Genomic DNA, 26,095 nt, shown 5'->3' with positions numbered 1-26,095 from the left:
TTGGTGATGTTGTTGTTGTGGTCTTCAGTCCTGAGACTGGTTCGATGCCGCTCTCCATGCTACTCTATCCTGTGCAAGCTTCTTCATCTCCCAGTACCTACTGCAGCCTATATCCTTCTGAATCTGCTTAGTGTATTCATCTCTTGATCTCCCTCTATGATTTTTACCCTCCACGCTGCCCTCCAATACTAAATTGGTGATCCCTCGATGTCTCAGAATGTGTCCTACCAACCGATCCCTTCTTCTAGTCAAGTTGTGCCACAGGCTCCTCTTCTCCCCAATTCTATTCAATACCTCCTCATTAGTTATGTGATCTACCCATCTAATTGTTATATCCTAGCCAGTAATGCCACCCGAGCCTGCTGCCAAAAAGGTTGGCAGCATCAAAGTCCGGACGCCGTCCGCATAAGCAGCGCCAGCGAGACACGAAATCGCCGCAAGTCTGCGCGCGCCACCGCTGCTTTCTGGTTTCTTAAGCGCTGGAGTCGCGAGCGCTAGACAGTTCTGTATTCGCCGTTCAGTTGTATACTCGCCACCGAATTGTGTACTTGCTAGTCAGTTGTGTGTTCATCGCAGCAGAGTTGTTGTTTGTCGTCAGCCGACGCTGACCTAGCCGCTCCGACTCGAACTAGACAGATCTCTGTAGACACGGAGTTCACTACTGTGTTTCTGTATCTTCGTTAATAAAGATAAGTACCGACTTTTATTTAATCAGAGTGTTTGGGTTTTCATCTTTCTGTTCACTGTTCCAGCGGACCGGTCGGCCCGCTATTAAAAGTGTGGCGGTGACTTCGTAAGCCGTTTCTACAGCGAATTGTTTGTCGCTACGAACGCCGCCACAAAACTGGCGACGAGGACTTCTGAACTCGTGTGCAGGGCTGGTTCAACTTGTTTCTGGTTATACTAATTATAGCGATAAAATTTTGGGGGCTGGTTTAATTTGTGTTCACTATGTCTGCCGACTTACAACAGTTGCTCTTGTTACAGAGTCAGCAAATACAAAGTCTGGTGGAAGCAATCGCCAAACAAGCGGCTAATCCTCCAACACAAAAGGAACAAGCACAGGCAGCAGCACCTTTCCGTGCTTTTGATGCATCAAGAGAAGAATGGCGAGAATATTTCGCGCAGTTGCAGGTGCACATGACAGTCTACAAAATCACAGGTACTGAGCGGCAGCTTTATTTAATTTCCACTGCAGGCGTGGAAATCTATCGACTACTTTGCAAGTTGTTCCCGGAATCCCAGCCAGAAGCTTTAGACTATGACGTTGTTGTTAACAAGCTTGCTGAGTATTTCGAGTCGCGAGTTCATGTGGCAGCAGCCAGATTCAAGTTCTTCAGATTAAAGAAACTGCCACATCAATCTAATAAACAGTGGTTAACAGATTTACGGGGCCTCACCCGTCAGTGCCGATTTAATTGTGTGTGTGGAGCTTCCTACAGTGATGTCATGCTACGAGACGCTATTACTCAAAACATTGCAGATTCTCGTATTCGTGCTGCTATCTTAAAGTTGCCTGACCCGTCATTAGAGACTGTGATGAACATCATTGAAGCCCAAGATACTTTTGACTATGCTGAGTGTGAGTTAGATCAGCCATGTATTTCTCAAATTGCCTGTGCTAAGCAAGTTCTGTCACGCCCGCGGCCCCACTGGCAGAGTCAGACTGTAAACACTAGCCGGCCGCATCATGTTAAACACATTCGTCAGCCGCGTGTGCAAAATGATAGAGTTAAGTCTTGCCCTAAGTGTGTTCTTGCTCATCCTCGTGAACGTTGCCCGTTAAGAAACGCGGTTTGTCACTTTTGTCAAAGGAAAGGACACATCCAGACTGTTTGTTTGCGTAAACGCAAGAACAATTCTAGTGCTGCCCAGCCCATGGATATTCATGTTCTTCAAAGCCAGCCCGCCCAGAAGGTCGCGTTTAAAGACTCTTCCACGGTTCGTGTGGGTAATAAACTTGTTCGCAATAAGCCACCCACCCAGCCCTCTGCTATGTGACCCAAGCGTAATTCAAACGCTGTAAAAAGTAATGTACAGACTGCAAGTGAAGCGGGAGTTGTTGTTCCACCCGCCCGACCCACGAGTTGTCGTAAACAGCGAACACGCGCTAAACGCGCTGATTTTGTCTTCCGCCTCCACTGCACCGATCCAGAGAGAGTGTAATAAACTATTTGTGAAGCTACGCATCCAGGATAAGACCTTCAATTTTCAACTAGACACTGGTGCGTCTGTGACTCTCATCAATAGTGCTACGTATGCGGCTATCGGCCGCCCTAAACTTTCAGCGGCAAAACATTCTTTGGCTACTTATAGTGGAGAACACATTCCTGTGTTAGGTGTATGTAGCGTGCCAGCCACATTCCGTGGCAATACAATAACAGTTTCATTCACAGTGCTCCGCGCTACAGACAGTGTAAACATTTTCGGATTAGACTGTTTTGACTTGTTTGGCCTGTCTATCCAAGACAATGTGTTGCAAATTAATTCTGTTGTTCCTCAAGACAGCATAGCCGATTTGTGTAAACAATACAGTGACATATTTAAAGACGAACTAGGTTGTGCTGCGAACTTTGCCGCTCATATTACGTTAAAAGATAATGCTCAGCCTCGATTTTTTCGTGCTCGTCCAGTGCCTCACGCCCTCCGGGCACCTGTAGCAGATGAACTTCGTCGTTGGCAAAACAACAGTGTTATTCAACCCGTTTCAGCGAGCCAGTGGGCTTCTCCCTTAGTTATTATAAAGAAACCGTCTGGCAAGTTACGTTTGTGTGCTGATTTTAAGTCGACAGTTAATCCTCAGACTGTCATTGATTCTTTTCCTTTGCCTAGACCGGACGAGCTGATGGATAAGTTAGGGGAAGCTCGTTTCTTTTCCAAAATTGTTCTCCGTGAAGCATATTTGCAATTGCCCCTCGACGAGCAATCACAACAGTATTTTGTCATAAACACGTCGTTGGGGTTGTTCCGTTTTCTGCGTTTGCCTTTTGGTTGTGCGTCAGCTCCAGCTGTTTTTCAGCGTTTTTTGTCACAACTTCTGGCTAATGTGCCATCGTGTTGCAACTATTTAGACGATATTGTTGTGTCCGGTCGGACGCCTGCTGAACATTTCCGTAATTTGGAGTGTTTGTTTACAGTGTTGTCTCAGGCAGGCCTACGTTGCAACATCGATAAATGTTCATTTTTCCTTACGGAGATGGAGTATCTGGGACATGTTATTAACGCTCAAGGCATTCATCCCTCCCAGTCACATTTAGCAGCTATTCGTGATTTGCCCACCCCTCGCAATCTGCATGAATTGCAAGCAGTTCTTGGCACATTGACATATTATATTAGGTTTATACCTAATGCATCACAGATTGCTGCACCGTTGCATCGTCTCCGCCGTAAGAATGTTCCGTTTGTGTGGTCAGCTGATTGCCAATCAGCCTTTCAGCAGCTTAAAGAGGCTTTATTGAATGATCGTTGTCTGGTCCATTACGACCCTAACAAGCCTCTGGTGTTAGCTTGTGATGCCTCTTCTTTCGGCCTCGATGCTGTGTTGTCTCACCGAGTCGGTAACACCGAATGTCCTATTGCGTTCGCATCTAAATTGCTAAACAAAGCTCAGTGTAATTATAGCCAATTGGACAAGGAAGCATTGGCTATTGTGTTCGGTGTCACAAAATTCCATCACTACCTCTATGGTACACCATTCTATTTAGTAACAGATCACAAGCCCCTGACATCACTGTTTCATCCGTCTAAACCAGTTCCTCAGCGGACAGCTCAGAGACTACAACGTTGGGCTCTTTTGTTATCACAATACCGGTATGAGATACTGTATTGCCCTACAGCTCAGCATGCAAACGCTGACGCGCTTTCTAGATTGCCGATTGCTGCGGATGATGTCTTCGATTCCTCTGACGACTCTTGCCATCAGATTGACGCCGATGAGCATCAATCCCTCCGGGATTTTCCGATTGATTATCGTCAGGTGGCACGTGAGACAGCTACGGATCCTCATCTGAGTTTACTATTACGTTTTGTTCAACGTGGTTGGCCGTCCAAGGCAAAGGACATATCGGATCCTGTGGTTCGTCGCTATTATCCACAACGTCATCTGTTGTCTGTTTCGCACGGAGTTTTGCTGTTACGCACCGAGAATGACCAGCTTCGTGTAGTGGTTCCCCAAGTGCTCCAATCCAAGGTCCTCGACTTGTTGCATCAAGGGCATTGGGGAGTGGTCCACACCAAGCAGCTTGCCCGCCGTCATTGTACATGGATCGGCATTGATAAGCAGATTACGCAGATGTCTACAGATTGTTCGACGTGTGCCGAACACCAAGCTGCTCCGCCTCAACGCTATTTTGAGTGGGCACGCCCTGCCGGTCCCTGGCAGCGAGTACATATTGATTTTGCTGGTCCATATTGGAATTCTCGTTGGCTCATCGTGATAGATGCATTTAGTAATTTTCCGTTTCTTATGCCCATGCAGTCTACAACGTCTGCACAAACTATACAGGCGTTGACTTCAATTTTTTGTATTGAGGGTCTTCCAGAAGTTTTAGTGTCTGACAATGGTCCACAATTTACCTCTGCTGAATTTGAAAGTTTTTGTTCTGCCAATGGCATTCGCCATGTTCTTACTCCGCTGTTCCACCCTCAATCGAATGGTGCAGCGGAACGTTTTGTACGCACATTCAAGGATCATATGGACCGCGTTCGTGCTACGCACTCTCGTCAGCAGGCCCTCATCACGTTCCTGTCGTCGTACCGGACCACGCCACGCGACGGCCCTTCGCCTGCGGAGCTTCTCCACGGCCGTCGTCATCGCACCCTACTACGGTTGTTGCACCCCCCGGATCGACCCGCCGCTTCTGAGCATCGCACGCGTTTTCAGCGCAACGACGCCGTTTTTTTCAGAGTTTATCACGGTCGCCGTCGTTGGAAACGTGGTACCGTGATAAGTGTCCAGGGTCGCGGTTTTTATACTGTTCAAGGTGCTACTGGGGTGCACAGGAGGCATCAGAACCAGTTGCGCCGCGCTGGCCGCCCGGATTCTGCCGCTCCTTCTTTGTCCACAGATTTGGTCCGCGGCGGGTTCCAGCCGCGCCTTCCGACTTCGCTGCCGCCCCCAGGGCAGCAGCAGCAGCCATCGCCGCTACCACGCCGACAGCCCGTCCCGTTGATGCCTCCCGCGCAGCTTCATCCGGGAGCGCCCCAGGTGGTCGCTCCGGCGCCTGCGGTCCCTCTTCAGTCGCCACCGCCTTCGGAGCTGATGGACGTCGACCCCTCAGCCGGGCCGCCTTCCCAAGCGGTGGCTGTGCAGCCTGTCCTGCAGCCGCTTTCCTTGGGCACCCCCAAGGAGTCTGACACCGCAGCGCCTTGTCCGGCGCCCACTCAGCAGCCGCCGTCAGGGGACGCTGCCTCTCTTCGTGGGTCCCGACGCCCCGTCGCGTCCAGTACCAGAAGCTGCGCCCGTGGTCACAGGCGTGCACCCTGACCTCGGTTTTCAGTCGGTGTTTCCCGAGGCCCCGCGCAGCCAATGCTGGGGTGCGGACCGGGGACTGCCACCGACAACAGTCTCCACCCCGGTCTCTTCTGCTACGCCTGCAGCCAGACCCCTCCCCCGCCGTCGACGCTCGCCACGTCATTATTCAATGACGGTGCGGCGATTTGGGGGGAAGGAGTGTTATATCCTAGCCAGTAATGCCACCCGAGCCCGCTGCCAAAAAGGTTGGCAGCATCAAAGTCCGCACGCCGTCCGCATAAGCAGCGCCAGCGAGACACGAAATCGCCGCAAGTCTGCGCGCGCCACCGCTGGTTTCTGGTTTCTTAAGCGCTGGAGTCGCGAGCACTAGACAGTTCTGTATTCGCCGCTCAGTTGTATACTTGCCACCGAATTGTGTACTTGCTAGTCAGTTGTGTGTTCATCGCAGCAGAGTTGTTGTTTGTCGTCAGCCGACGCTGACCTAGCCGCTCCGACTCGAACTAGACAGATCTCTGTAGACACGGAGTTCACTACTGTGTTTCTGTATCTTCGTTAATAAAGATAAGTACCGACTTTTATTTAATCAGAGTGTTTGGGTTTTCATCTTTCTGTTCACTGTTCCAGCGGACCGGTCGGCCCGCTATTAAAAGTGTGGCGGTGACTTCGTAAGCCGTTTCTACAGCGAATTGTTTGTCACTACGAACGCCGCCACAAAACTAATCTTCAGCATTCTTCTGTAGCACCACATTTCGAAAGCTTCTATTCTCTTCTTGTCTAAACTATTTATCGTCCACGTTTCACTTCCATACAAATACTTTCAGAAACGACTTCCTGACACTTAAATCTATACTCAATGTTAACAAATTTCTCTTCTTCAGAAACGCTTTCCTTGCCATTGCCAGTCTACATTTTATATCCTCTCTACTTTGACCATCATCAGTTATTTTGCTCCCCAAATAGCAAAACTCCTTTACTACTTTAAGTGTCTTATTTCCTAATCGAATTCCCTCAGCATCACCCAACTTAATTCAACTACATTCCATTATCCTCATTTTGCTTTTGTTGATGTTCATCTTATACCCTCCTTTCAAGACACTATCCATTCCGTTCAACTGCTCTTCCAAGTCCTTTGCTGTCCCTGACAGAATTACAGTGTTATCGGCGAACCTCAAAGTTTTTATTTCTTCTCCATGGATTTTAACGCCTACTCCGAACTTTTCTTTTGTTTCCTTTATTGCTTGCTCAATATACAGATTGAATAACATTGGGGATAGGCTACAACCCTGTCTCACTCCCTTTCCAACCACTGCTTCCCTTTCTTGTCGCTCGACTCTTGTAACTGTCATCTGGTTTCTGTACAAATTGTAAATAGCCTTTTGCTTCCTGTATTTTACCCCTGCCACCTTCAGAATCTGAAAGAGAGTATTCCAGTCGACATTGTCAAAAGATTTCTCTAAGTCTACAAATGCTAGAAACGTAGGTTTGCCTTTCCTTAATCTTTCTTCTAAGATAAGTCGTAGGGTCAGTATTGCCTCACGTGTTCCAACATTTCTACGGAATCCAAACTGATCTTCCCGGAGGTCGGCTTCTATCAGTTTTTCCATTCATCTGTAAGGAATTCACGTTAGTATTTTGCAGCTGCGACTTATTAAACTGATCGTTCGGTAATTTTCACATTTGTCAGCACCTGCTTTCTTTGGGATTGGAATTATTATATTCTTCTTCAAGTCTGCAGGAATTTCACCTGTCTCATACATCTTGCTCACCAGATGGTAGAGTTTTGTCAGGACTGGCTCTCCCTAGGCTGTCAGTAGTTCTAATGGAATGTTGTCTACTCCGGGGGCCTTGTTTCGACTCAGGTCTTTCAGTCCTCTGTCAAACTCTTCACGCAGTATCGTATCTCCCATTTCATCTTCATCTACATCCTCTTCCATTTCTATAATATTGTCCTCAAGAACATCGCCCTTGTATAGATCTTCTATATACCCCTTCCACCTTTCTGCTTTCCCTTCTTTGCTTAGAACTGGGTTTCCATCAAAGCTCTTGATATTCATGCAAGTGGTTTAATTTTCCTGTAGGCAGTATCTATCTTACCCCTAATGAGATAAGCCTCTACATCCTTACATTTGTCCTCTAGCCATTCCTGCTTAGCCATTTTGCACAACTGGTGATACGACTCATAAAAATGTCCAGGCAAAAAGTTGATGCTTGTTCTTTTTAACAGGGGGAAGGTTTGTGACAGTGACAACAATGGAGTTCGCAGGTGGTATGGAGTGACCTGGCACCTATCATCGAGAAGACCAGGGAAAGCTGTCTATGGTGGTACGGACAAATACTTTAAAGTGATTAAAGTTGTAGTATTAACGAAAACTGCATTGACTAAAACAAAGAAAGATCACCACAGCATAGTAGACGTGTCGGTAATTAGTGAAAAGATATTTGTAGATTAGTATGTGCAGTTTTAAGGTACTATTTATTGTAATAGTGTATGTGGAATGTAACCAATATGACGTGTGACATATTAAGAGAAGCTAGACTCCTTGCTGATGAAAGTTCGAGTCTGTGAACTAGATTCCTGGTTAAGGGAAGATTAATTAAAATAGTGTGCCTCAAATGGAATCAACTCCATAGTTTGCTGTGTGAAGTATTGCAGATTATTCCCCAATTTAAAAAATTTACTAATATAAACATAGTGTGAATGTTGTAAACTCCAGGTACCAAGATACTGGTTGTCGGGTGCAATCTGTCGCGCCCGTGTGCTGGCGCGCCATATGAAGTCCGATAATTTATCGTGTTGGGTTATCACTAATAATATTATCAATAATCGAGGGGAGTGCAGCGACCATCCACAATCCCAATTTGATTTTACGAAGAGTATTCTATGGTATTCACCCCTTACCTAGCTCGCATTTATACCGAATCTCTTTGGCCAGTGGAAGAAACCGAGCAGCTAAAAAAAAAAAAAAAAGCACAGGTGACTCCTGTACGTAAGACAGGTAAAAGAACTGCTTTGCGAAATTACAGACCAATATCCTTAACACTGGTTTGCTGCAGAATTCCTCAAGATATTTTCACATTGAATACAATAAATTTTCTTAAGATAGAAAAGTTTCTGTCCAGTAATTGGTGCAGATTTAGAAATGATTAGGTATGTGAAAATCACCTTGCTCTAGTCTCACATGATATCCGGTGACCCATAGATGAAGAGAAACAGGTGGATTCCATATTTCTAGGTTTCCGATAACCTTCTGACCCGTTATCTCACATCAGAGTGCTAACAAAGGTACGAGCATACAGAATAGGTTACCAAATATGCGAGTGGCTGAAAGACTTCTTAAGTAATAGAAGCCAGTACATTGTCCTCGACAGTGAATGTTCTCACAAGACAAAGGTACTTTCAGGAGTATCCCAGGCAAGGGCAATAGGACTGCTATTACACTCTATGCATGTAAAGATGTAGCAGACAGGGTGGGCAGTACCTTGCGGTTGTTTGCTGATGCTGTGGTGTACGGAAGGTGTCGAAGTTGAGTTACTGCAGGAATATACAAGACTTAGACAAAGTTTCTAGTTGGTGTGATGAATAGCAGCTAGCTCTAAATGTGGAAAAATGTAAGTTAATGTGGATGAGTAGGAAAAACAATTCCATAATGTTTGGATACTGCATTAGTAGTGTCCTGCTTGACACAGTCACATCGTTTAAATACCTTGGTGTAACGTTGCAAAGCGATACGAAATGCAACGAGTGTGTAAGGATTGTGGTAGGAAAGGCAAATTGTCAACTCTGGTTTGCTGGGAGAATTCTAGGAAAGTGTGATTCAGGTGTAAAGGAGACTGCATATAGGACGATGGCTTGACCTATTCTTGAGTGCTGCTCGAGTGTTTGGGATCTGTATCAAATCAGATTACAGGAAGACATCAAAACAATTCAGAGATGGGCTGCTAGATTCAATACTGGTAGGTTCGAACAATTGAATGGGAATCCACAGAGGTAAGGTGATGTTCTTTTGAGGAGCACTACTGAGAAAATTTAGAGAACGGCACTTGAAGCTGGCTGCAAAACGATTCTGCTGCCACCAATGCACATCTTGCATAAGGACCAAATGGATAAGAGAAATTAGGGCAGTACTTTGTGGTTGTTTACTGATGATGCTGTGGTGTATGGAAAGTGTTGAAGTTGCTCGAGTGTTTGGGATCTGTATCAAATCAGATTAAAGGAAGACACCATAAAATTCAAGGATGGGCTGCTAGATTCATTACTGGTAGGTTCAAACAATTGAACGGGAATACACAGAGGGAAGGAGGAGTTCTTTTTGAGGAGCACTACCAAGAAAATTTAGGGAACTTGAAGCTGGCTGCAAAATGATTCTACTGCCACCAATACACATCTTGCATAAAGACCACGAGGATAAGAGAAATTTGGGCTCATACAGAGGCATACAGAAAGTCATATTTCCCTCACTCTATTTCCAAGTTAAACAGGAAAAGAAATGACTAGTAATGGTACAAGGTACCCACTGCCACTCATTGTACAATGGCTTGCTCAATACGCATGTAGACACAGTACAAAGCTGGCAACTTCATTCATGGTGTGGGCACGGATATGTCCAAAAATGACTGCTCCTTTCGGCCATTTTATTATGTCTCCTGGTCGACCCATCTCACTTTTCTGCCTCTGACGACTGACTGTCACATGCATAACACTTTCTGCCATCACTTACGCTGGTGGTGCAATATGTTGTTTTCATGGGGTGAATAATATTGAATAATATTTTGTTCAATGAGATTATTTTTGTGATGGAAAGAAACACTGTACATCAATGTAGAAACTACTTTCTACCCACGTAATGATGGGGGCAACTAAAGTTTACCCCGTCCCCTTCTCCCCCTAAAGAGAACTTCATATGTCTCACAAATAATGTTTATCTTACCTTGGAGTGACCACTGTTGTGTCTCCCGATTCGGATTCCTGGAACAGTTTTATAGCAGAATTAGGTGAAATGGAGTTGTAAAACAAGCAAATTACAAGGGCCAGTCAGAAAATAATGCCTCCTATTTTTTTTCCATCTTTCATTTAAGTTGGTAATGAATTAATCACAAATTTGGCGCTCTTTCACAAAACTACTTCTACAGCCCTCTCCAGTAACAGCATACTAAATAAACAGAGGGCACCACTGCATATGTTTAGAAAATGGCCAACATAGATGTGCACACTAGGTCGGTGCATAAGTTCATAACATTTTTGTTTTGCAGGTCAGTATTGCAGTTGTTATGGGTTTATTTATAGATTATAATTTTTTTATTTGTAGTTCACTGTTGCTATCTGAGTTTACATGTTGTCATTTTGTCATTTAGAAACAGTGAGTGAAGGTGACGAGGCAAGAAAATCGAGTGCCACATGGAGAAATCAGAATGTTTCTGACATATTATTCTGTTTGAGTTCAATACAGAATGACAGCATTAGAGGCAGCCAGAAACATTTGCGCCGTGAATTGGGAGAATGCTACTGGACAGAGCATGGCAAGAAAGTGGTCCCTCACAATAAGGATTATCATTTTAACATTTGTGACTCTCCGTGGTCAGGGAGACCTCCAGGGTTTGACGAAGGTCATTTAAACACATTAATCCACATCAGTATGGTGACACTGACCATTCCTACCCTGTGTCATTACTGGTGATGAGAAATGGTGTCTTTATGCTAACACAAGGAAAAAGAAAGGAATGGTTGAATCCAGAGAACACAGCAACTTCCCATTCTAAGATCTACATGCATCCACAGAAGATAATGCTATACAGGGCTATTACGAATGATTGAAGCGATTTCATAAATTCACTGTAGCTCCATTCATTGACATATGGTCACGACACACTACAGATACATAGAAAAACTCAAAAATTTTTGTTCGGCTGAAGCCGCACTTCAGGTTTCTGCCGCCATAGCACTCGAGAGCACAGTGAGACAAAATGGCGACAGGAGCCGAGAAAGCGTATGTCGTGCTTGAAATGCACTCACATCAGTCAGTCATAACAGTGCAACGACACTTCAGGATGAAGTTCAACAAAGATCCACCAACTGCTAACTCCATTCAGCGATGGTATGCGCAGTTTAAAGCTTCTGGATGCCTCTGTAAGGGGAAATCAACGGGTCGGCCTGCAGTGAGCGAAGAAACGGTTGAACGCGTGCGGGCGAGTTTCACGCGTAGCCTGCGGAAGTCGACAAATAAAGCAAGCAGGGAGCTAAACGTACCACAGCCAACGGTTTGGAAAATCTTACGGAAAAGGCTAAAGCAGAAGCCTTACCGTTTACAATTGCTACAAGCCCTGACACCCAATGACAAAGTCAAACGCTTTGAATTTTTAGCGCGGTTGCAACAGCTCATGGAAGAGGATGCGTTCAGTGCGAAACTTGTTTCCAGTGATGAAGCAACATTTTTTCTTAATGGTGAAGTGAACACACACAATGTGCGAATCTGGGCGGTAGAGAATCCTCACGCATTCGTGCAGCAAATTCGCAATTCACCAAAAGTTAACGTGTTTTGTGCAATCTCACAGTTTAAAGTTTACGGCCCCTTTTCCTTCTGCGAAAAAAACTTTACAGGACACGCGTATCTGGACATGCTGGATAATTGGCTCGTGCCACAACTGGAGACCGACAGCGCCGACTTCACCTTCCAACAGGATGGTGCTCCACCGCACTTCCATCATGATGTTCGGCATTTCTTAAACAGGAGATTGGAAAACTGATGGATCGGTCGTGGTGGAGATCATGATCAGCAATTCATGTCATGGCCTCCATGCTCTCCCGACTTAACCCCATGCGATTTCTTTCTGTGGGGTTATGTGACAGATTCCGTGTTTAAACCTCCTCTACCAAGAAACATGCCAGAACTGCGAGCTCGCATCAACGATGCTTTCGAACTCATTTATGGGGACATGCTGTGCCGAGTGTGGGAGGAACTTGATTATCGGCTTGATGTCTGCCAAATCACTAAAGGGGCACATATCGAACATTTGTGAATGCCTAAAAAACGTTTTGAGTTTTTGTATGTGTGTGCAAAGCATTGTGAAAATATCTCAAATAATAAAGTTATTGTAGAGCTGTGAAATCGCTTCAATCATTTGTAATAACCCTGTACATCTTGTGGAACAGCGATGGAATAGTGAAGTAAGGGTTGCTTCACTAAGGTATAACCATCACTGTTGACTTTTATTGGCAACAACTGAGTCATCTTGCAGATGCAATCCGAGAACAACGACCAGCAACACTGACGCTACTCCACGATACCACTCCCCTACATACTGCTGGACTGACATAAAACACTATACAGGAGTTGGGACGGGAAGTCATTCCACACCCATGTCATTCACTTGATCTTGCACCATATGATTTTCACCTTTTTTGCTCTCTATCAAACAACTTTCAAGGAATTTCCTTTCCAGATGAAAATGCACTCCATACATGGCTTGACGAATTGTTCGTCTCAAAACCAAGTGATTCCTACAGTCACGGAATTGGAAAGTTACTCCAGCTCTGCAAATTGTTGTAAACAGTGAAGGAGAATATATTATTAATGACTGATGCCTCTCTTATGTATCTGTTATGTTTATTAAACTTGTGGAAAAACACACTAAACTTATGCACCAACCTAACATAACACAGCGATCTGTGATTGAATTCCTCGATGCAGTTCATGAAACATCCAATCAAACACATGAAAGCCCGAGGAAGGTGTACGGAGTTGTTACAATGGACATCAGCACTGTTACATGATGGGTTCGCCACTGAAGGATAAACAGAGACAGATGCAACAAGGAGCAGAGCTTGATGTGACATACAGCCAGCATGTCAAACAAATTCTCTGCCACTGCACTGTCAGACTTCTATCTCTTCAGGCCACTTAAGAAAGCACAATGTGGATGTCACTTTGCAGATGTGGAGACCTTGAAAATTTTTGTGGTCCAGTGGCTGAGAAAGTGGGATCTTATTTTTACTATAGGGGTACACATGCTCTTGTGTCAATATGGGAAAAAACGGTGGATTTTGTTAAAAAGACACAACTTAATTGTGAGCACTGTAGCTGTTATCCTGTGTATAGTATATGGCATTTTTCTTGTAAAATAATAATTTTAAAAAGACAGGAGCCATTTTTTCTAGTTACCCTTGTATAATAACATGACACAGCACTATTACAGTATGGTAACGAACTACAAAACATTTTCATACTCCTACTTGTTATCATCAAAGTCTCTGACTCTTTACTAGTAACAAAAAAACAGAAATCTCAAATCTTTGAGATTTTTTTTAAGAATTGTATCATCCCGCTTTAGAAAACTCAAGAATGTTCTGTAGTAGCCTTTGATGGATTGAGTGTACTACCTGATGCTTCTCTGTCTACTCATGCCATAAAGAAATTTGTCAAAAGTAAAATAATTCTCTTTCAAACAAACAGTTCAGTTCTGGGGGTCAGTGCCAGGAAAAAAGTCTATGTAAATGTGTACTGTAATTTCAGTCCAGAAAGGTGTTAATTATACAGGCACATACATTTTCAACAGATACCCAACAACCATAAAAAGTATCACTACTAAAGATGAACAGTTTATGTGCAGCCTAAAGGGTTTATTGATGATCAATTCACACTCCAATTGAACTTCCTAACAAAACCAATTTCTTCCTCCTCTTCTTCAGCACTACTGTCCTTGATGGGCTTTCTTCTCCTCAATAATCTTTCCCCATACGTCTCTGTTGTCTGCTTCTCTCTTCCAGCCTTTGATCTCAACCTCAGTAAGGTTGACTAAAATGTTATACAGCCATCTAGCTCTCGGTCGGTCCTTCCTACTGGTGGAATAAATCTGCCTTTCATTATTCGTTTGAGAATCCTGTCCCCAGTCATCCTCTCCCTATGTCATAAATAGCATATTATTTGAGATTTAACACATTTCATTCCATCTTTCCCTTATACAGGGTGTTACAAAAAGGTATGGTCAAACTTTCAGGAAACATTCCTCACACACAAATAAAGAAAAGATGTTATGCAGACATGTGTCCGGAAACGCTTAATTTCCATGTTAGAGCTCATTTTAGTATGTCAGTATGTACTGTACTTCCTCGATTCACCGCCCAATTGAAGGAAGGTAATTTTGACTTCTGTGCTTGTGTTGACATGCGACTCATTGTTCCTCAGTACATAGCATCAACAGGTTAGTGTTCATCATGAAAGTGGTTTTGCAGTCAGTGCAATGTTTACAAATGCGGAATTGGTAGATGCCCATTTGATGTATGGATCAGCACGGGGCGCGGTACGTTTGTATCGAGATAGATTTCCAGAACGCAGCAGAGAGGAGTACTATTGGTCATATGACGATTTGCCAGCAACATAAATATTCTGTTGACAACGGGAGGATAATCACACGCCTATGCGGATGCGCATTTTCGCTTGCGACTTCAATATGGCCACTGCTGAATCCCAAGCTGTACTGAGCTGAAAGCCCGTGTCTCTGTTTACAAGATTCGTCGAGCTACATATTTCCATTGATTCCTTAATAACACTGAAGAGACACCGCTATTGTATGGCAAGATAACCAATCCCCTTTGTTCTTCACCTTCTTCCAGTTCCTCACATTGGGTAACCCGCTTCGGGGGTAAGGCACGCCAAATCTCCCGTTCGGAGTATCCATTTTGTTGTAAAGAAGGTGAAGAACAAAGGGGATTGGTCATCTTGCCATACATCGGCAGTGTCTCTTCAAAAATAGGAAGATTATTGAAGAGGCAGAAAGTTAAACATGTCTTTCATCCGCCGGCAAAACTCAGAGCTCTCTTGGGCTCATCTAAAGACAGCCTTGGCCTAAGAAGACCCGGTGTTTATGAGATGCCCTGTAGCTGCGGCATGTCGTACATCGGAAAAACTTGTTGCACTGTAGAAGAGAGATGTACTGAACACCGATGCTACACTCATCTGGAGCGATCAGAGAAGTCTGCAGTGGCCAAGCATTGTCTCAGTACAGGCCACTGTATGAATTATCAACACACCAAAATTCTCACATCGACGAGTTCGTACTGGGACAGTGCTACTAAGGAAGCAGTGGAAATACATAGCTCGGCGAATCTTGTAAACAGAGACATGGGCTTTCAGCTCAGTACAGTTTGGGATCCAGAACTGGCCATATTGAATTTGCATCGAGCAGAGACGAGTACTATTGGTCATACGACGGATGATGATTCGCCAGCAACATAAATATTCTGTTGACAACGGGAGGATAGTCACGCGCCTACGCGGATGCGCATTTTTGCTTGCGGCTTCCGACAGAGGTTGCTGGGGCAGCAGATGGCAGCGCAGAGCAGCAGCCACCGCGTGTGCGCCGAAGTCCTTGGTTCTTCATCCTGTAGGTGGCGTTGCTGTCCTTCCAGCTATCGGTTGATATCGTCGCTATTGGCTATCGAATATTGGCGCCTCCATGCATGCGCATTTCCTGCCTAAGACTGGCATAAATAGGGGGCTCTGGTCATACCTTAGCAGTGTGTTCGTCGCACCTGAAGATGTCAGCCAGTTGCGCTGATGAAATATTGTGGAGTTTTCACTATGACATCCGACGTCTCGCCCGAGAACCATATGTACAACATGTCCGTCGGGAAAGCCTCAAGCAACACTTCTTTAAGGGTGTTTACATCTCTTGCCACATTTGCAGTATCATCAGCATATGCACATATCTGACTAAGATTTCAATAAACAATGTAAAATCCAGGATGGAATGTAACAGTTTTATGAAAAGGAAAGTTGCCACTCATCATGTAGTGGAGATGTATAGCGGAGGTGCTGAGTTGCAGATAGGCACAACAAAAAGACTGTCACTAATAAATAAAGCTTTCAACCATTACGGCCTTTGTCAACAATAGATATAGATGCACGCGCGTGAGCACACACACAACCTCAGTCGACACACGCACACGCACGCACACACGCGCGCACGCACGCGCACGCACACGCACACGCACACGCACACGCACACGCACACGCACACGCACACACACACACACACACACACACACAACCGCAGTCAAGACTCTGTGTGTGTGTGTGTGTGTGTGTGTGTGTGTGTGTGTGTGTGTGTGTGTGTAACTCAGCATCTCCACTATGTGGTGAGTGGCAACTTTCCTTGTGACTCAGTATCTCCGCTATATGGTGAGTGGCAACTTTCCTTTTCATAAGATTTCATCTTTATTGTTCCTCTCTTGCCTACTTTTTGTATCAGATTATGCAGTGCTAAGTTGAACAGGACTGCAGAGAGACAAAATCACCCTGTTTCACTCCATCTGTAAAGTTACAGCTCTTTCTCATTTTGTTGTTCACTTTTACTTTTGCCTTTGTGTTCTTCATTGTTAACTCAACTAACCTCCTTAGCTTGTCGCAGATGCCCAATTATTTATACAGTGTAGGCCTGTTAGAGTCAAAGCAGAAAAACATTACCAGTAGATGCGCAATCGGCAGGGCACATGTGGGGAAAGAAGAAGTGGTGCGGGCTATGGGCAGACGCTGTAGGGGAAATGCTGAGTGCTGAAGGGCAAGTGCCATTCTAAACTGAAGCCTACGCTCACATTTTTTGCAAATATTAAGAGGAGCCCACACTTGCATGTTGATCATTCCAAAAGATCTATCACCTCTGCTTGGGTTAGTATCTAGAATGAATTCTGCTGAAAATACAATGAAAGCCACAATTTATTTTCACCTGGCTCGTTAACCATTTGTAACTTTCAGTGAAGCATCATGACTGGCGAATTTTGAGTAAAACCTACACATTTCTCTTGCTGCCGTGTTAAAATTTGATTCTTTTGCCAAGACACAGTGGAGTATACACATTGTCACCTCTCCAACATGCTGTGCAGACACAATTGTGAGAGAATTCTGAAACAGTGGTTTATTAAGTTTATTAAGTGAGGAGTTGAGGAAAAGTAAGATCAGTAGCTTATGAAAAATCACCTCCTTGACACAAAAATAAGAGTTTAATCTCTTCACTTATGTGCTTCCAAACCCCATAGCACTTCCCGTTTCACCAGCTATTGATGGCCCTTACAAATTACATTCTTTCATTGAAAAAGTCTCTAGTTAATGGAATAATATGGTAGTTAATGAAGTTTCACATAATAACCATATGGCAAATAACTCTCCTCTTTGTATGCTATCATTTGTAAAATCTCATTTCAAACTTAAACCATTTTTTAAGTATGAGGAATGTTGTGGATATTTCACTCTGGCTTTTTCACTGCTGCACACAGTCGCTAATTAGTGTACTACATCAGATCAGTTTTCTCGAGATCAGTGACAGACAGAGACCTCCACCCAAGTCTAAAGAAAACTTCAACATGTTAGCTAATGCAGCAACATATTATGTAATATGCACCAAATGCGAAGTCTAGTTACCCCTGTTTTTCATTGCAAACTTTTTCAAACTTAACGCAGTGTCTTACTTCCATGCAAATATCACAATAACTATGACCATTAACAAAATGATGGGCACACCATTATGAAGCTAACATATAAAGTTATAAGTAATGTACAAATGAAATTTTTCTGCCAGATCGTTTCTGTCATCGTCGACCGGCCGAGAGGGAACAAACAATGTCAGCCACCCCTTCTGAACAAACAAATGAACACATCCAGCATTTTGGACGAAAACTGGTCATTGCACATCGCCCACCATATCCTGTGCGGACTACACTATTAAAAGCTCGCTTAAAATTAAAAAAAAAAAAAAAAAAACTGGAAGTCAAGATCTGTGTCATATTTCTCCATTATTTGCATAATAACAAACTACTGCTAAAAATGCCACTATCTGGCCAGAAACCAAACTGGTATTCTCTGAGGATATTTTCAGTGCACTTCTTTATCCTTTCATCTGGCAACCCAGAAAATATCTTACTGGCTGCGTTTGGTAAATTGACGCATCTACAATTTTCACAAGCTAACTTTCTTGCTTTTTTTTTATACAGAGGGCATATTATCCCAGTTTTCCAATCCTCAGGCACAGTTTATTTTCTCAAATATTATTTATTAATGCACGTATTTCACGTATTAGAGGATGATCACAAAATTTTATGAGTTCTGACACTATTCCTTCTTCACCAGGTGTACGGTGCTATTTTTCAATTTATATATCAATGATTGTATATCTCCTCCAAAGTTGGTCTTTTTGCTTCTTTCCTTTCATCATCTCTTGTCTCTATATTTTCCTCCTGTTCTAGCAGATCTCTTGATCTCTGGTCTTAGTTGGCATTGAGAATATCTTCAAAGTATTCTGCCCATCTCTGCAATATTTTTTGTTCATCTATGATTATCTTACCATTTCTATACTTACATGCATCTTTTGTAGGTGAAAATTCTCTCTCATCTTTCCTATTGCATGATAGAATTTTCTTGTCTCATTCTGTTCCTTTAGTTCTTCTATCTGTTGAAATTTTGCTTTCAGCCATTCATTTTCTTTTTCTTACACATCCCATTAGTATTAGACCTTAATTCTTTATGCACCTCCACATTTCTTCTTGTCTCTCTCTCTGTAACTTTCTCAGACTTGTTGCATTTTTATATTCTATTGCTAGTCCACATTCATCAGCAAACCATGTTTCTTTCCTTTCTTCTTACCCCAACTGTTTCTTCTGCTGCCTGTTTCACCACTTTTTGGATTCTATTCCATCAGTCTAGATTTCCCACCATTTCCTCACTGGCTGTCAGGACGCTTTAATTTTTATTTGGTATATTTTTACAATTTCAGTATCATTAAGTTTTGCTATATTCCAAAATGCTTTTTTTTTTTTTCATTCTAATTTTATGGTTCAAATGGCTCTGAGCACTATGGGACTTAACATCTATGGTCATCAGTCCCCTAGAACTTAGAACTACTTAAACCTAACCAACCTAAGGACATCACACAACACCCAGTCATCACGAGGCAGAGAAAATCCCTGACCCCGCCGGGACTGATTTTATGTATTACCACTAACTTCACTCCCACTATGACTTTTACAGTGTAGTGGTTTCAGTCACAGTCTGGACCCCTGCTGTTCCATACATCTATGACTGATGTCGCACATTCTACTTCAATTAACACATGGTCTATTTAGTTAACTACTCCACTTACACTTGATTTCCATGTTTCAAGAGGTATTCTTTTGTGAGGAAAGCACGTACTCTTGATGAGTGAATTATTTCTAGCAGCTAACTGAGATAACATATTTCCATTCTCATTTCTTTTTTCATGTAATATGTTTCTCCCCGATACTCTTCCACATTCAACCTGTGCATTTAAATCTCCCACAACTAGCAGTGGGTCGTAGTTTTGTACTTTACTACACGTACTTTCAAGGTCTTCATAAAATTGTTCTTTTATTTTTTCTTGTGCTTTCTCTGTTAGTGTGTACGTTGTTATCATTGCTATAGTCCAGAATTTTCCATTTATGCTCAATCTGCTGAGTGTTTCATTTAAAGGTTCAAATTCCAAAAGGCTTTTCCCAATTTCTTTTGTTGTTATAAATCCTGTTCCAGATTGCCCTGTTCTCTTTTTTGGTCCACTGTATAGAGGAGAATACCGACTCATATATATTTGCCCTTGCCCTTGCCTTCGCAGTTAATCATACTTTTGAGAACTCTGTTTACAATTTCTTCTGTCACTGTATGTGTGTCTGGATTTATTACAATACTAGTACTGCAATGATATTGATCTTAAACTTCATGGTATTTTCAGTTATTTCTTTCAATTTTCCAGGTTTCAATATTGTTCATACACTCCGAGCTACTATTGACAAATCCTTTGTCCTCCTCCTTTTGTATGTCCCATCCATTCTCTGAGGCTCTTGTTGTGGGCCCTTAATATGACATTTTTATAGTGTGGGGGTTACTGGCCACACCCTGGAGGACAGGGGGTTTTGTAGGGTTTTCTCCCCTAGGAAGGTCGCTCCATTCTGCCTTTTGGGCCCTTCCTGCCCTTCGTTGTGGGACATTCTTTGTCTGGCTCCTCCATCAAGACCACTCCAGTTCAGGTGACCCTACCAATAGCCACACTGCTGCTTGCACAACCCTCAACTTCGTCGGAGCACGCTAACCCTTCACCCAGTACTAAAGGTACCTTCGATACGGCGGTGTCCCCTGGGAGGGTAACAAAACTGACTGACACTTGTTACTAACTATCCTGTTCGAGTACGACTAGCAAAGAGTTTTCTTCTTTAGTTTCACATTTCATGGCTCCTTCGCATGAGAAACCTTAATGATGTGCAATGAGTCATTTTACATTCATCTCTCAATATTGTTTTGTAAATATGCCTGAATGCTGCTCATCTATAAGTTTTTCTTTATTATTATTACTATTATTATTGGATATAAAGATGTGAATTTACATGTTACATCCTCTACAGGATAGAAAGAGATGTCAAGAAGGAACTTATTCAGTTTGTTTTCGAATTTTACCTAGCTGTCTGTCAGACATTTTAGATCACTGGATAAGTGACCAAAATTTTTTGTTGCAGCATTGCACACCCCTTTTTGTGCTAAATACAATCTAAGTGTTGCACAATGAATGATATTTTTTCTTCTAGTATTGTGGTGATGTACATTAGTGTTCCTTTTGAAATGCAGTGGATTTTTTACAACACACTTCATGAGGGAGTACACATACTGTGAAGTAGTAGTCAGAATTACCAGTTCCTTAAAAAGGTGTCTACAAGATGATTGTGGGTGAACACCACATAGTATTCTTACAGCACATTTTTGTGCAATTAAGACTTTTTTTAAGATGAGCTATCTCCAAAATATTATTCCATACGATATTATTCAATGAAAATATGCGTAATACGTCAATTTACTAACTTACCTTTCCTCAAATGCGACTGAATTAAGTTGTTTTGATTTTCAAAATGTGCTTTTTCCAAATTAAATTCTAATCAATGTGGACATTTAAGAATGTAGAAGTCTTCACACTATTCACCATTTCTTCACCACATGTTACACTCATCATTAGTGGAGTACCCCTAGATGTGCAGAACTGAATATGTCGTATCTTTTTAAAACTGAGGGTGAGACCATTCACAGAAAATCAGTTAATCATACTTTTGAGAACTCTGTTTACAATTTCTTCTGTCACTGTTATGTGTGTCTGGATTTATTACAATACTAGTGTCACTTGCAGAAAAGAACTAAATCCGCTTGTTGTATATTGGATGAAAGATTGTTTGCATACAGATATTTACATTACACACACACACACACACACACACACACACACACACAAGGTGATTCCATGATGGCCTTGGGATTATCTTAGGCATGTTAGTGTGTTTAAATCTAAATCCTCATGATAGGATTTTTAATGTGTAAATGAAAAATAATACATGATGTTTTTTTCCAGTTTCACTTTGTCCTTCACGGCATTCTATGTATTACATATTTTTGTCTTCCTGATAAGTTCCATATCCCGTATCTTCAGTACAGGCTATTAGCATGAGCAGCACATTTAATTTAAGGGCATTATGCTTTCTGGAATATGCAAGAAAAGATGTGTACGACTTTTAATAAGAAACATTCCTAAACATGAAACACAAAAAGATGAGTACATTAAAATGAAATCAAATTATAAAACAGTGTCTGAAGATGACAAAAACATTATAATAAATTCTACTGCAGAAAAATAAACACAAATAAAATTGTCAGTTTTTAAGTGGTTCTTGGAAACAGGACTCTATCTTCATATTAGGGGGAACACACATACACACACACACACACACACACACACACACACACACACACACACACACACACACACACACACAGAGAGAGAGAGAGAGAGAGAGAGAGAGAGAGAGAGAGAGAGAGAGAGTGTATGCAGTTTTGCACAATGTATAATTTATGCCCAACAATTAACGCAGAACATTATCAAGTATCAGTCATTAGGGTACAATAACCCAAAAGTTTGGGTGCACATTGATAAAAACTTCAACTGGCGGGAACATATTGTTGGACTGATCAAACAACATAGAGCTATAAATGCTAATCTTAGAAACAAATTAATCATCATATATTACCATATTTTGTGCATTTCATAATGCCATGTGCCATAATTTTATGTGGCAACTCATCACTTGATGGTACAAAAAACCAGAATGCAAGACTTGTCTAATATTTGTGGTACAACATGCTATATAGATAAAAGGGCCAATAAATAAACAAACTATAGGACACACAGACTAAATAAACAAATAGTATGCATGCACAGTAAAATGCCCTTTTTTTTTACAGTTCTCAGTGGATTGACCCAAAAGAGTGTTGGTTCTTTGGTTGGTTGATTAGGGGAGGGGCCAAACAGTGAGGTCATCAGCCCATCGAAAATGAAAGGATGGGGCAGGAAATCAGCCATGCCCTTTTCAAAGGAATCATCCTGGCATTTGCCTGAAGTGATTTAGGGAAAACACGAGAAAACCTAAATCAGGATGCCCAGACATGGGTTTGAACCGTCGTCCTCCCAAATGCGAGTCCAGTGTGCTAACCACTGCGCAATCTCCCTCAGTCAACAAAGTGCAAAAGACAGGAAAGTGCAAAATGCAGGAAAGTGTAAAATGCAGGAAAGATACAAAACACGACAAGTGAAATTTAATAAATTACTCTTACTACCATTTTTCTTATATTATTCGAAATATGAAATTTAAAAAATTTAAATTTCACCAATTTAAAAAATCTGAAATAATTAACAGTTTTTGTTTCTCTCTAACAGCAACTAGCTTTGCATGGTACACAAAGCATCAATTGCAAAGACAGTGGCCAAGTGTTGATACAAACACAAATGTATGCGGGTTTGCCTCTTTGTTCTACTCATATCTGATGATGTAAATAAAACACAAGAGCAGTAGCCTTTAGTGAAATCACATTAAAAAGATATTCATGTTCTACTATGAGACCTATTACTGATATTCATTATAAAATTATGGTAAATAAAACTTGTAACATAATGTCAGTTAAAACACTAAAGTTGGCAGTCTTCTTAAACAGAGAAGAACAGGAATGAAATCTACTGCTCCTTGCCGAAAGGGCGACCACTCGGTTCAGGGACATCCTGGATGAGAAAGAAGGTGGAAATTGCCATCATGTTACAGAGCATCTTGAGGAGGAATGTTTACATCTAACATGAGGTTGTACCAACCTAAGACTGCGCGCAACTGGTTGGGATTAGTGTATTTCACATGGGAGTAATGACAATTCGTGAAAGCCCATTATAGAGATGGAAGTCTTCAAAATGGTGATTATGTGTATAAATAACTGTGAAACTAAATTAAAGCTGTTGCAATACAATGCAACGAGCAGAAAAAATGTTGCTACTACATTCACTATCAACAGATTGTGATTATCATTAAGGTAGTGTACCAGTATACTCTGCACTCTTGCAAACACTGGGTACATATAATACAGCTGACCGTGATCCCACATGCCGACAATGAAAATCTTACTTACATTACATGATCAGTAACTCCGTGTATTGTCTGCATTTTCAGCAGAAATCTGTATCAAAATCGATGTTGAAGTTTGTGATACCGTCAAGGAAAACAAAATGCAGGAAATGTTGTAACATGGAATTGTTAATGATAGAAAAGCATTGTATTGAGAGAATAGGACTTCTCTTGGGACAGACAAAACTGAATGTAAGAAGTGGGAAAACGTGAAATACAGGACTGTAAAACTGGGGTTTTACTGTATTTAAATGTATCAAACCCAAGAATGTATTATTATGTATTGTTTACATTTCTGTATATTGTTGTTGTTGTTGTTGTTGTGGTCTTCAGTCCTGAGACTGGTTTGATGCAGATCTCCATGCTACTCTATCCTGTGCAAGCTTCTTCATCTCCCAGTACCTACTGCAACCTACATCCTTCTGAATCTGCTTAGTGTATTCATCTCTTGGTCACCCTCTACGATTTTTACCCTCCACGCTGCCCTTCAATACTAAATTGGTGATTCCTTGATGCCTCAGAACATGTCCTACCTGTATATTAACATTGTCAATTTGGTAACAGAGAGAGTTATGGAGGACGAAGTGGATGCGGCCTGTAGCAGTTGTGCAGAGATGAATAGGCTTGCACAGGATATAGTAGTGTGGAGAGTTGCATCAAACCAATATTTGGACTGAGTAGAACTACAACGGCAATGACGATGATGATGACGATGACAACAACAACACCGCCACTGTGTTTTGGCATTTTTATATTTCACATCTGATGTTATTTTTGGCCATAAATTTTTGAGAATTTTGATGTCTATTCTTATTTATTATGATCCAATAGGGTTCCAGTCATACGTAGTAGTAGTAGTAGTAGTAGTAGTAGTAGTAATCTTTCTGCCATCAATTTTTTGATTGGTTTGATGCAGCCTAAAACGAATTCCTCTCATGGGCCAACTTTTTCATCTCAGAGTAGTACTTGTAACCTACATCCCCAATTATTTGCTGGATGTATTCCAATCTCTGCCTTCCTCTATAGTTTTTACCCTCTACAGCTCCTTTTAGTACCATACAGGTTACTTTTCCTGATGCTGCAACACATGTGCTATCATCTTGTCCCTTCTTCTTGTCAGTGTTTGCCATAGACCCTTTCCTTGTAGATCCTACAGAGAACCACCTCATTTTTTACCTTATCAGCCCACCTAATTTTCAACATCCTTCTGTCGCACAACATCTCAGATGGTTCAATTCTCTTCTTTTTCCTGATTCCTCATAGTCTGTGATTTACTAACATGCAATGCTGTCTCGCCAACACACAAGGTGCATCTGGAAATTAAGCACTGGTTCATTCTACTGCCACAGCAGTGGTAGTGTTGCAGTCCTGCAAATTTGCATTCATCTCTCTGGTTCACTGGCTTTCCACTGATGCCATTACAGCCAGATTGTGTCGTGTTTACATTTGTGAAGTATGTTCGGTAATACAGTTTTTGAATGCAAAGAACATTGAGCAAGCAGAATTTCATTTCAACTCGTACAGATTTATGTTGAAAATGTAATGATGGATAGAAACTTGAGAAAGGGGGCAAGACATTTCTATGATGGATGAACCAATGTTCATGATGAGACACAGAGTGGGTTGCCTTCTGTAGTCAATGTTGGTTTGGCTGAGAAAGTGAATGAGAAAATTCGTGAAAGCAGATGGTTCACAATAAGAAAGCTTTTCGATGAGTTTCCACAACTTTCAAAAACTGTATTGGATGATACTGTCACAAATAGCTTAAATTTTCACAGTGTTCCCGCAGGTTTCCAAAAATCCTCACAGATGTCCACAAAATGAAGTGACTTTGCGCCACTTTGACATTTCTCACCTGTTACACTGTTGAGGTAGATGAATTCTTAAACAGAATTGTGACCAGTGATGAAACTCGGGTTTGTCATGTCACTCCAGAATCAAAACAATAGTCAATGGAGTGGAGGCACTCACGATTCCTCAAAAAACAAAAATTCAGAATGATGTGTGCACTGTGTTCTGGAACAGACACGAAATTCTATTTGTTGAGTTCCTTTCCAGAGGCGAAACCTTCAAAGCGCTACAATACTGTGAAATGCTGAGAAAACTTAAGGGTGCAATTCGAAATGAAAAGTGTTGAATGCTCAGTCGAT

At 42.1% G+C, this 26,095-nt stretch overlaps 1 protein-coding gene across 1 annotated transcript in view; it reads right to left on the bottom strand.

Moving 5' to 3' along the window:
- The window catches only part of LOC124720522 (zinc finger protein 771-like), a 106,555-nt gene that overhangs the window by 9,033 nt on the left and 71,427 nt on the right, over positions 1–26,095 (bottom strand). The window contains exon 5 of the mRNA XM_047245881.1: positions 10,402–10,439. Coding sequence (XP_047101837.1) covers positions 10,402–10,439 — 38 coding nt within the window. The remainder of the gene's footprint in view (positions 1–10,401; positions 10,440–26,095) is intronic.

This window comes from Schistocerca piceifrons, chromosome 11 (genome assembly GCF_021461385.2).
Source record: "Schistocerca piceifrons isolate TAMUIC-IGC-003096 chromosome 11, iqSchPice1.1, whole genome shotgun sequence".
NCBI lineage: Eukaryota > Metazoa > Arthropoda > Insecta > Orthoptera > Acrididae > Schistocerca > Schistocerca piceifrons.
This window is presented reverse-complemented; position numbering and strand designations above follow the sequence as displayed.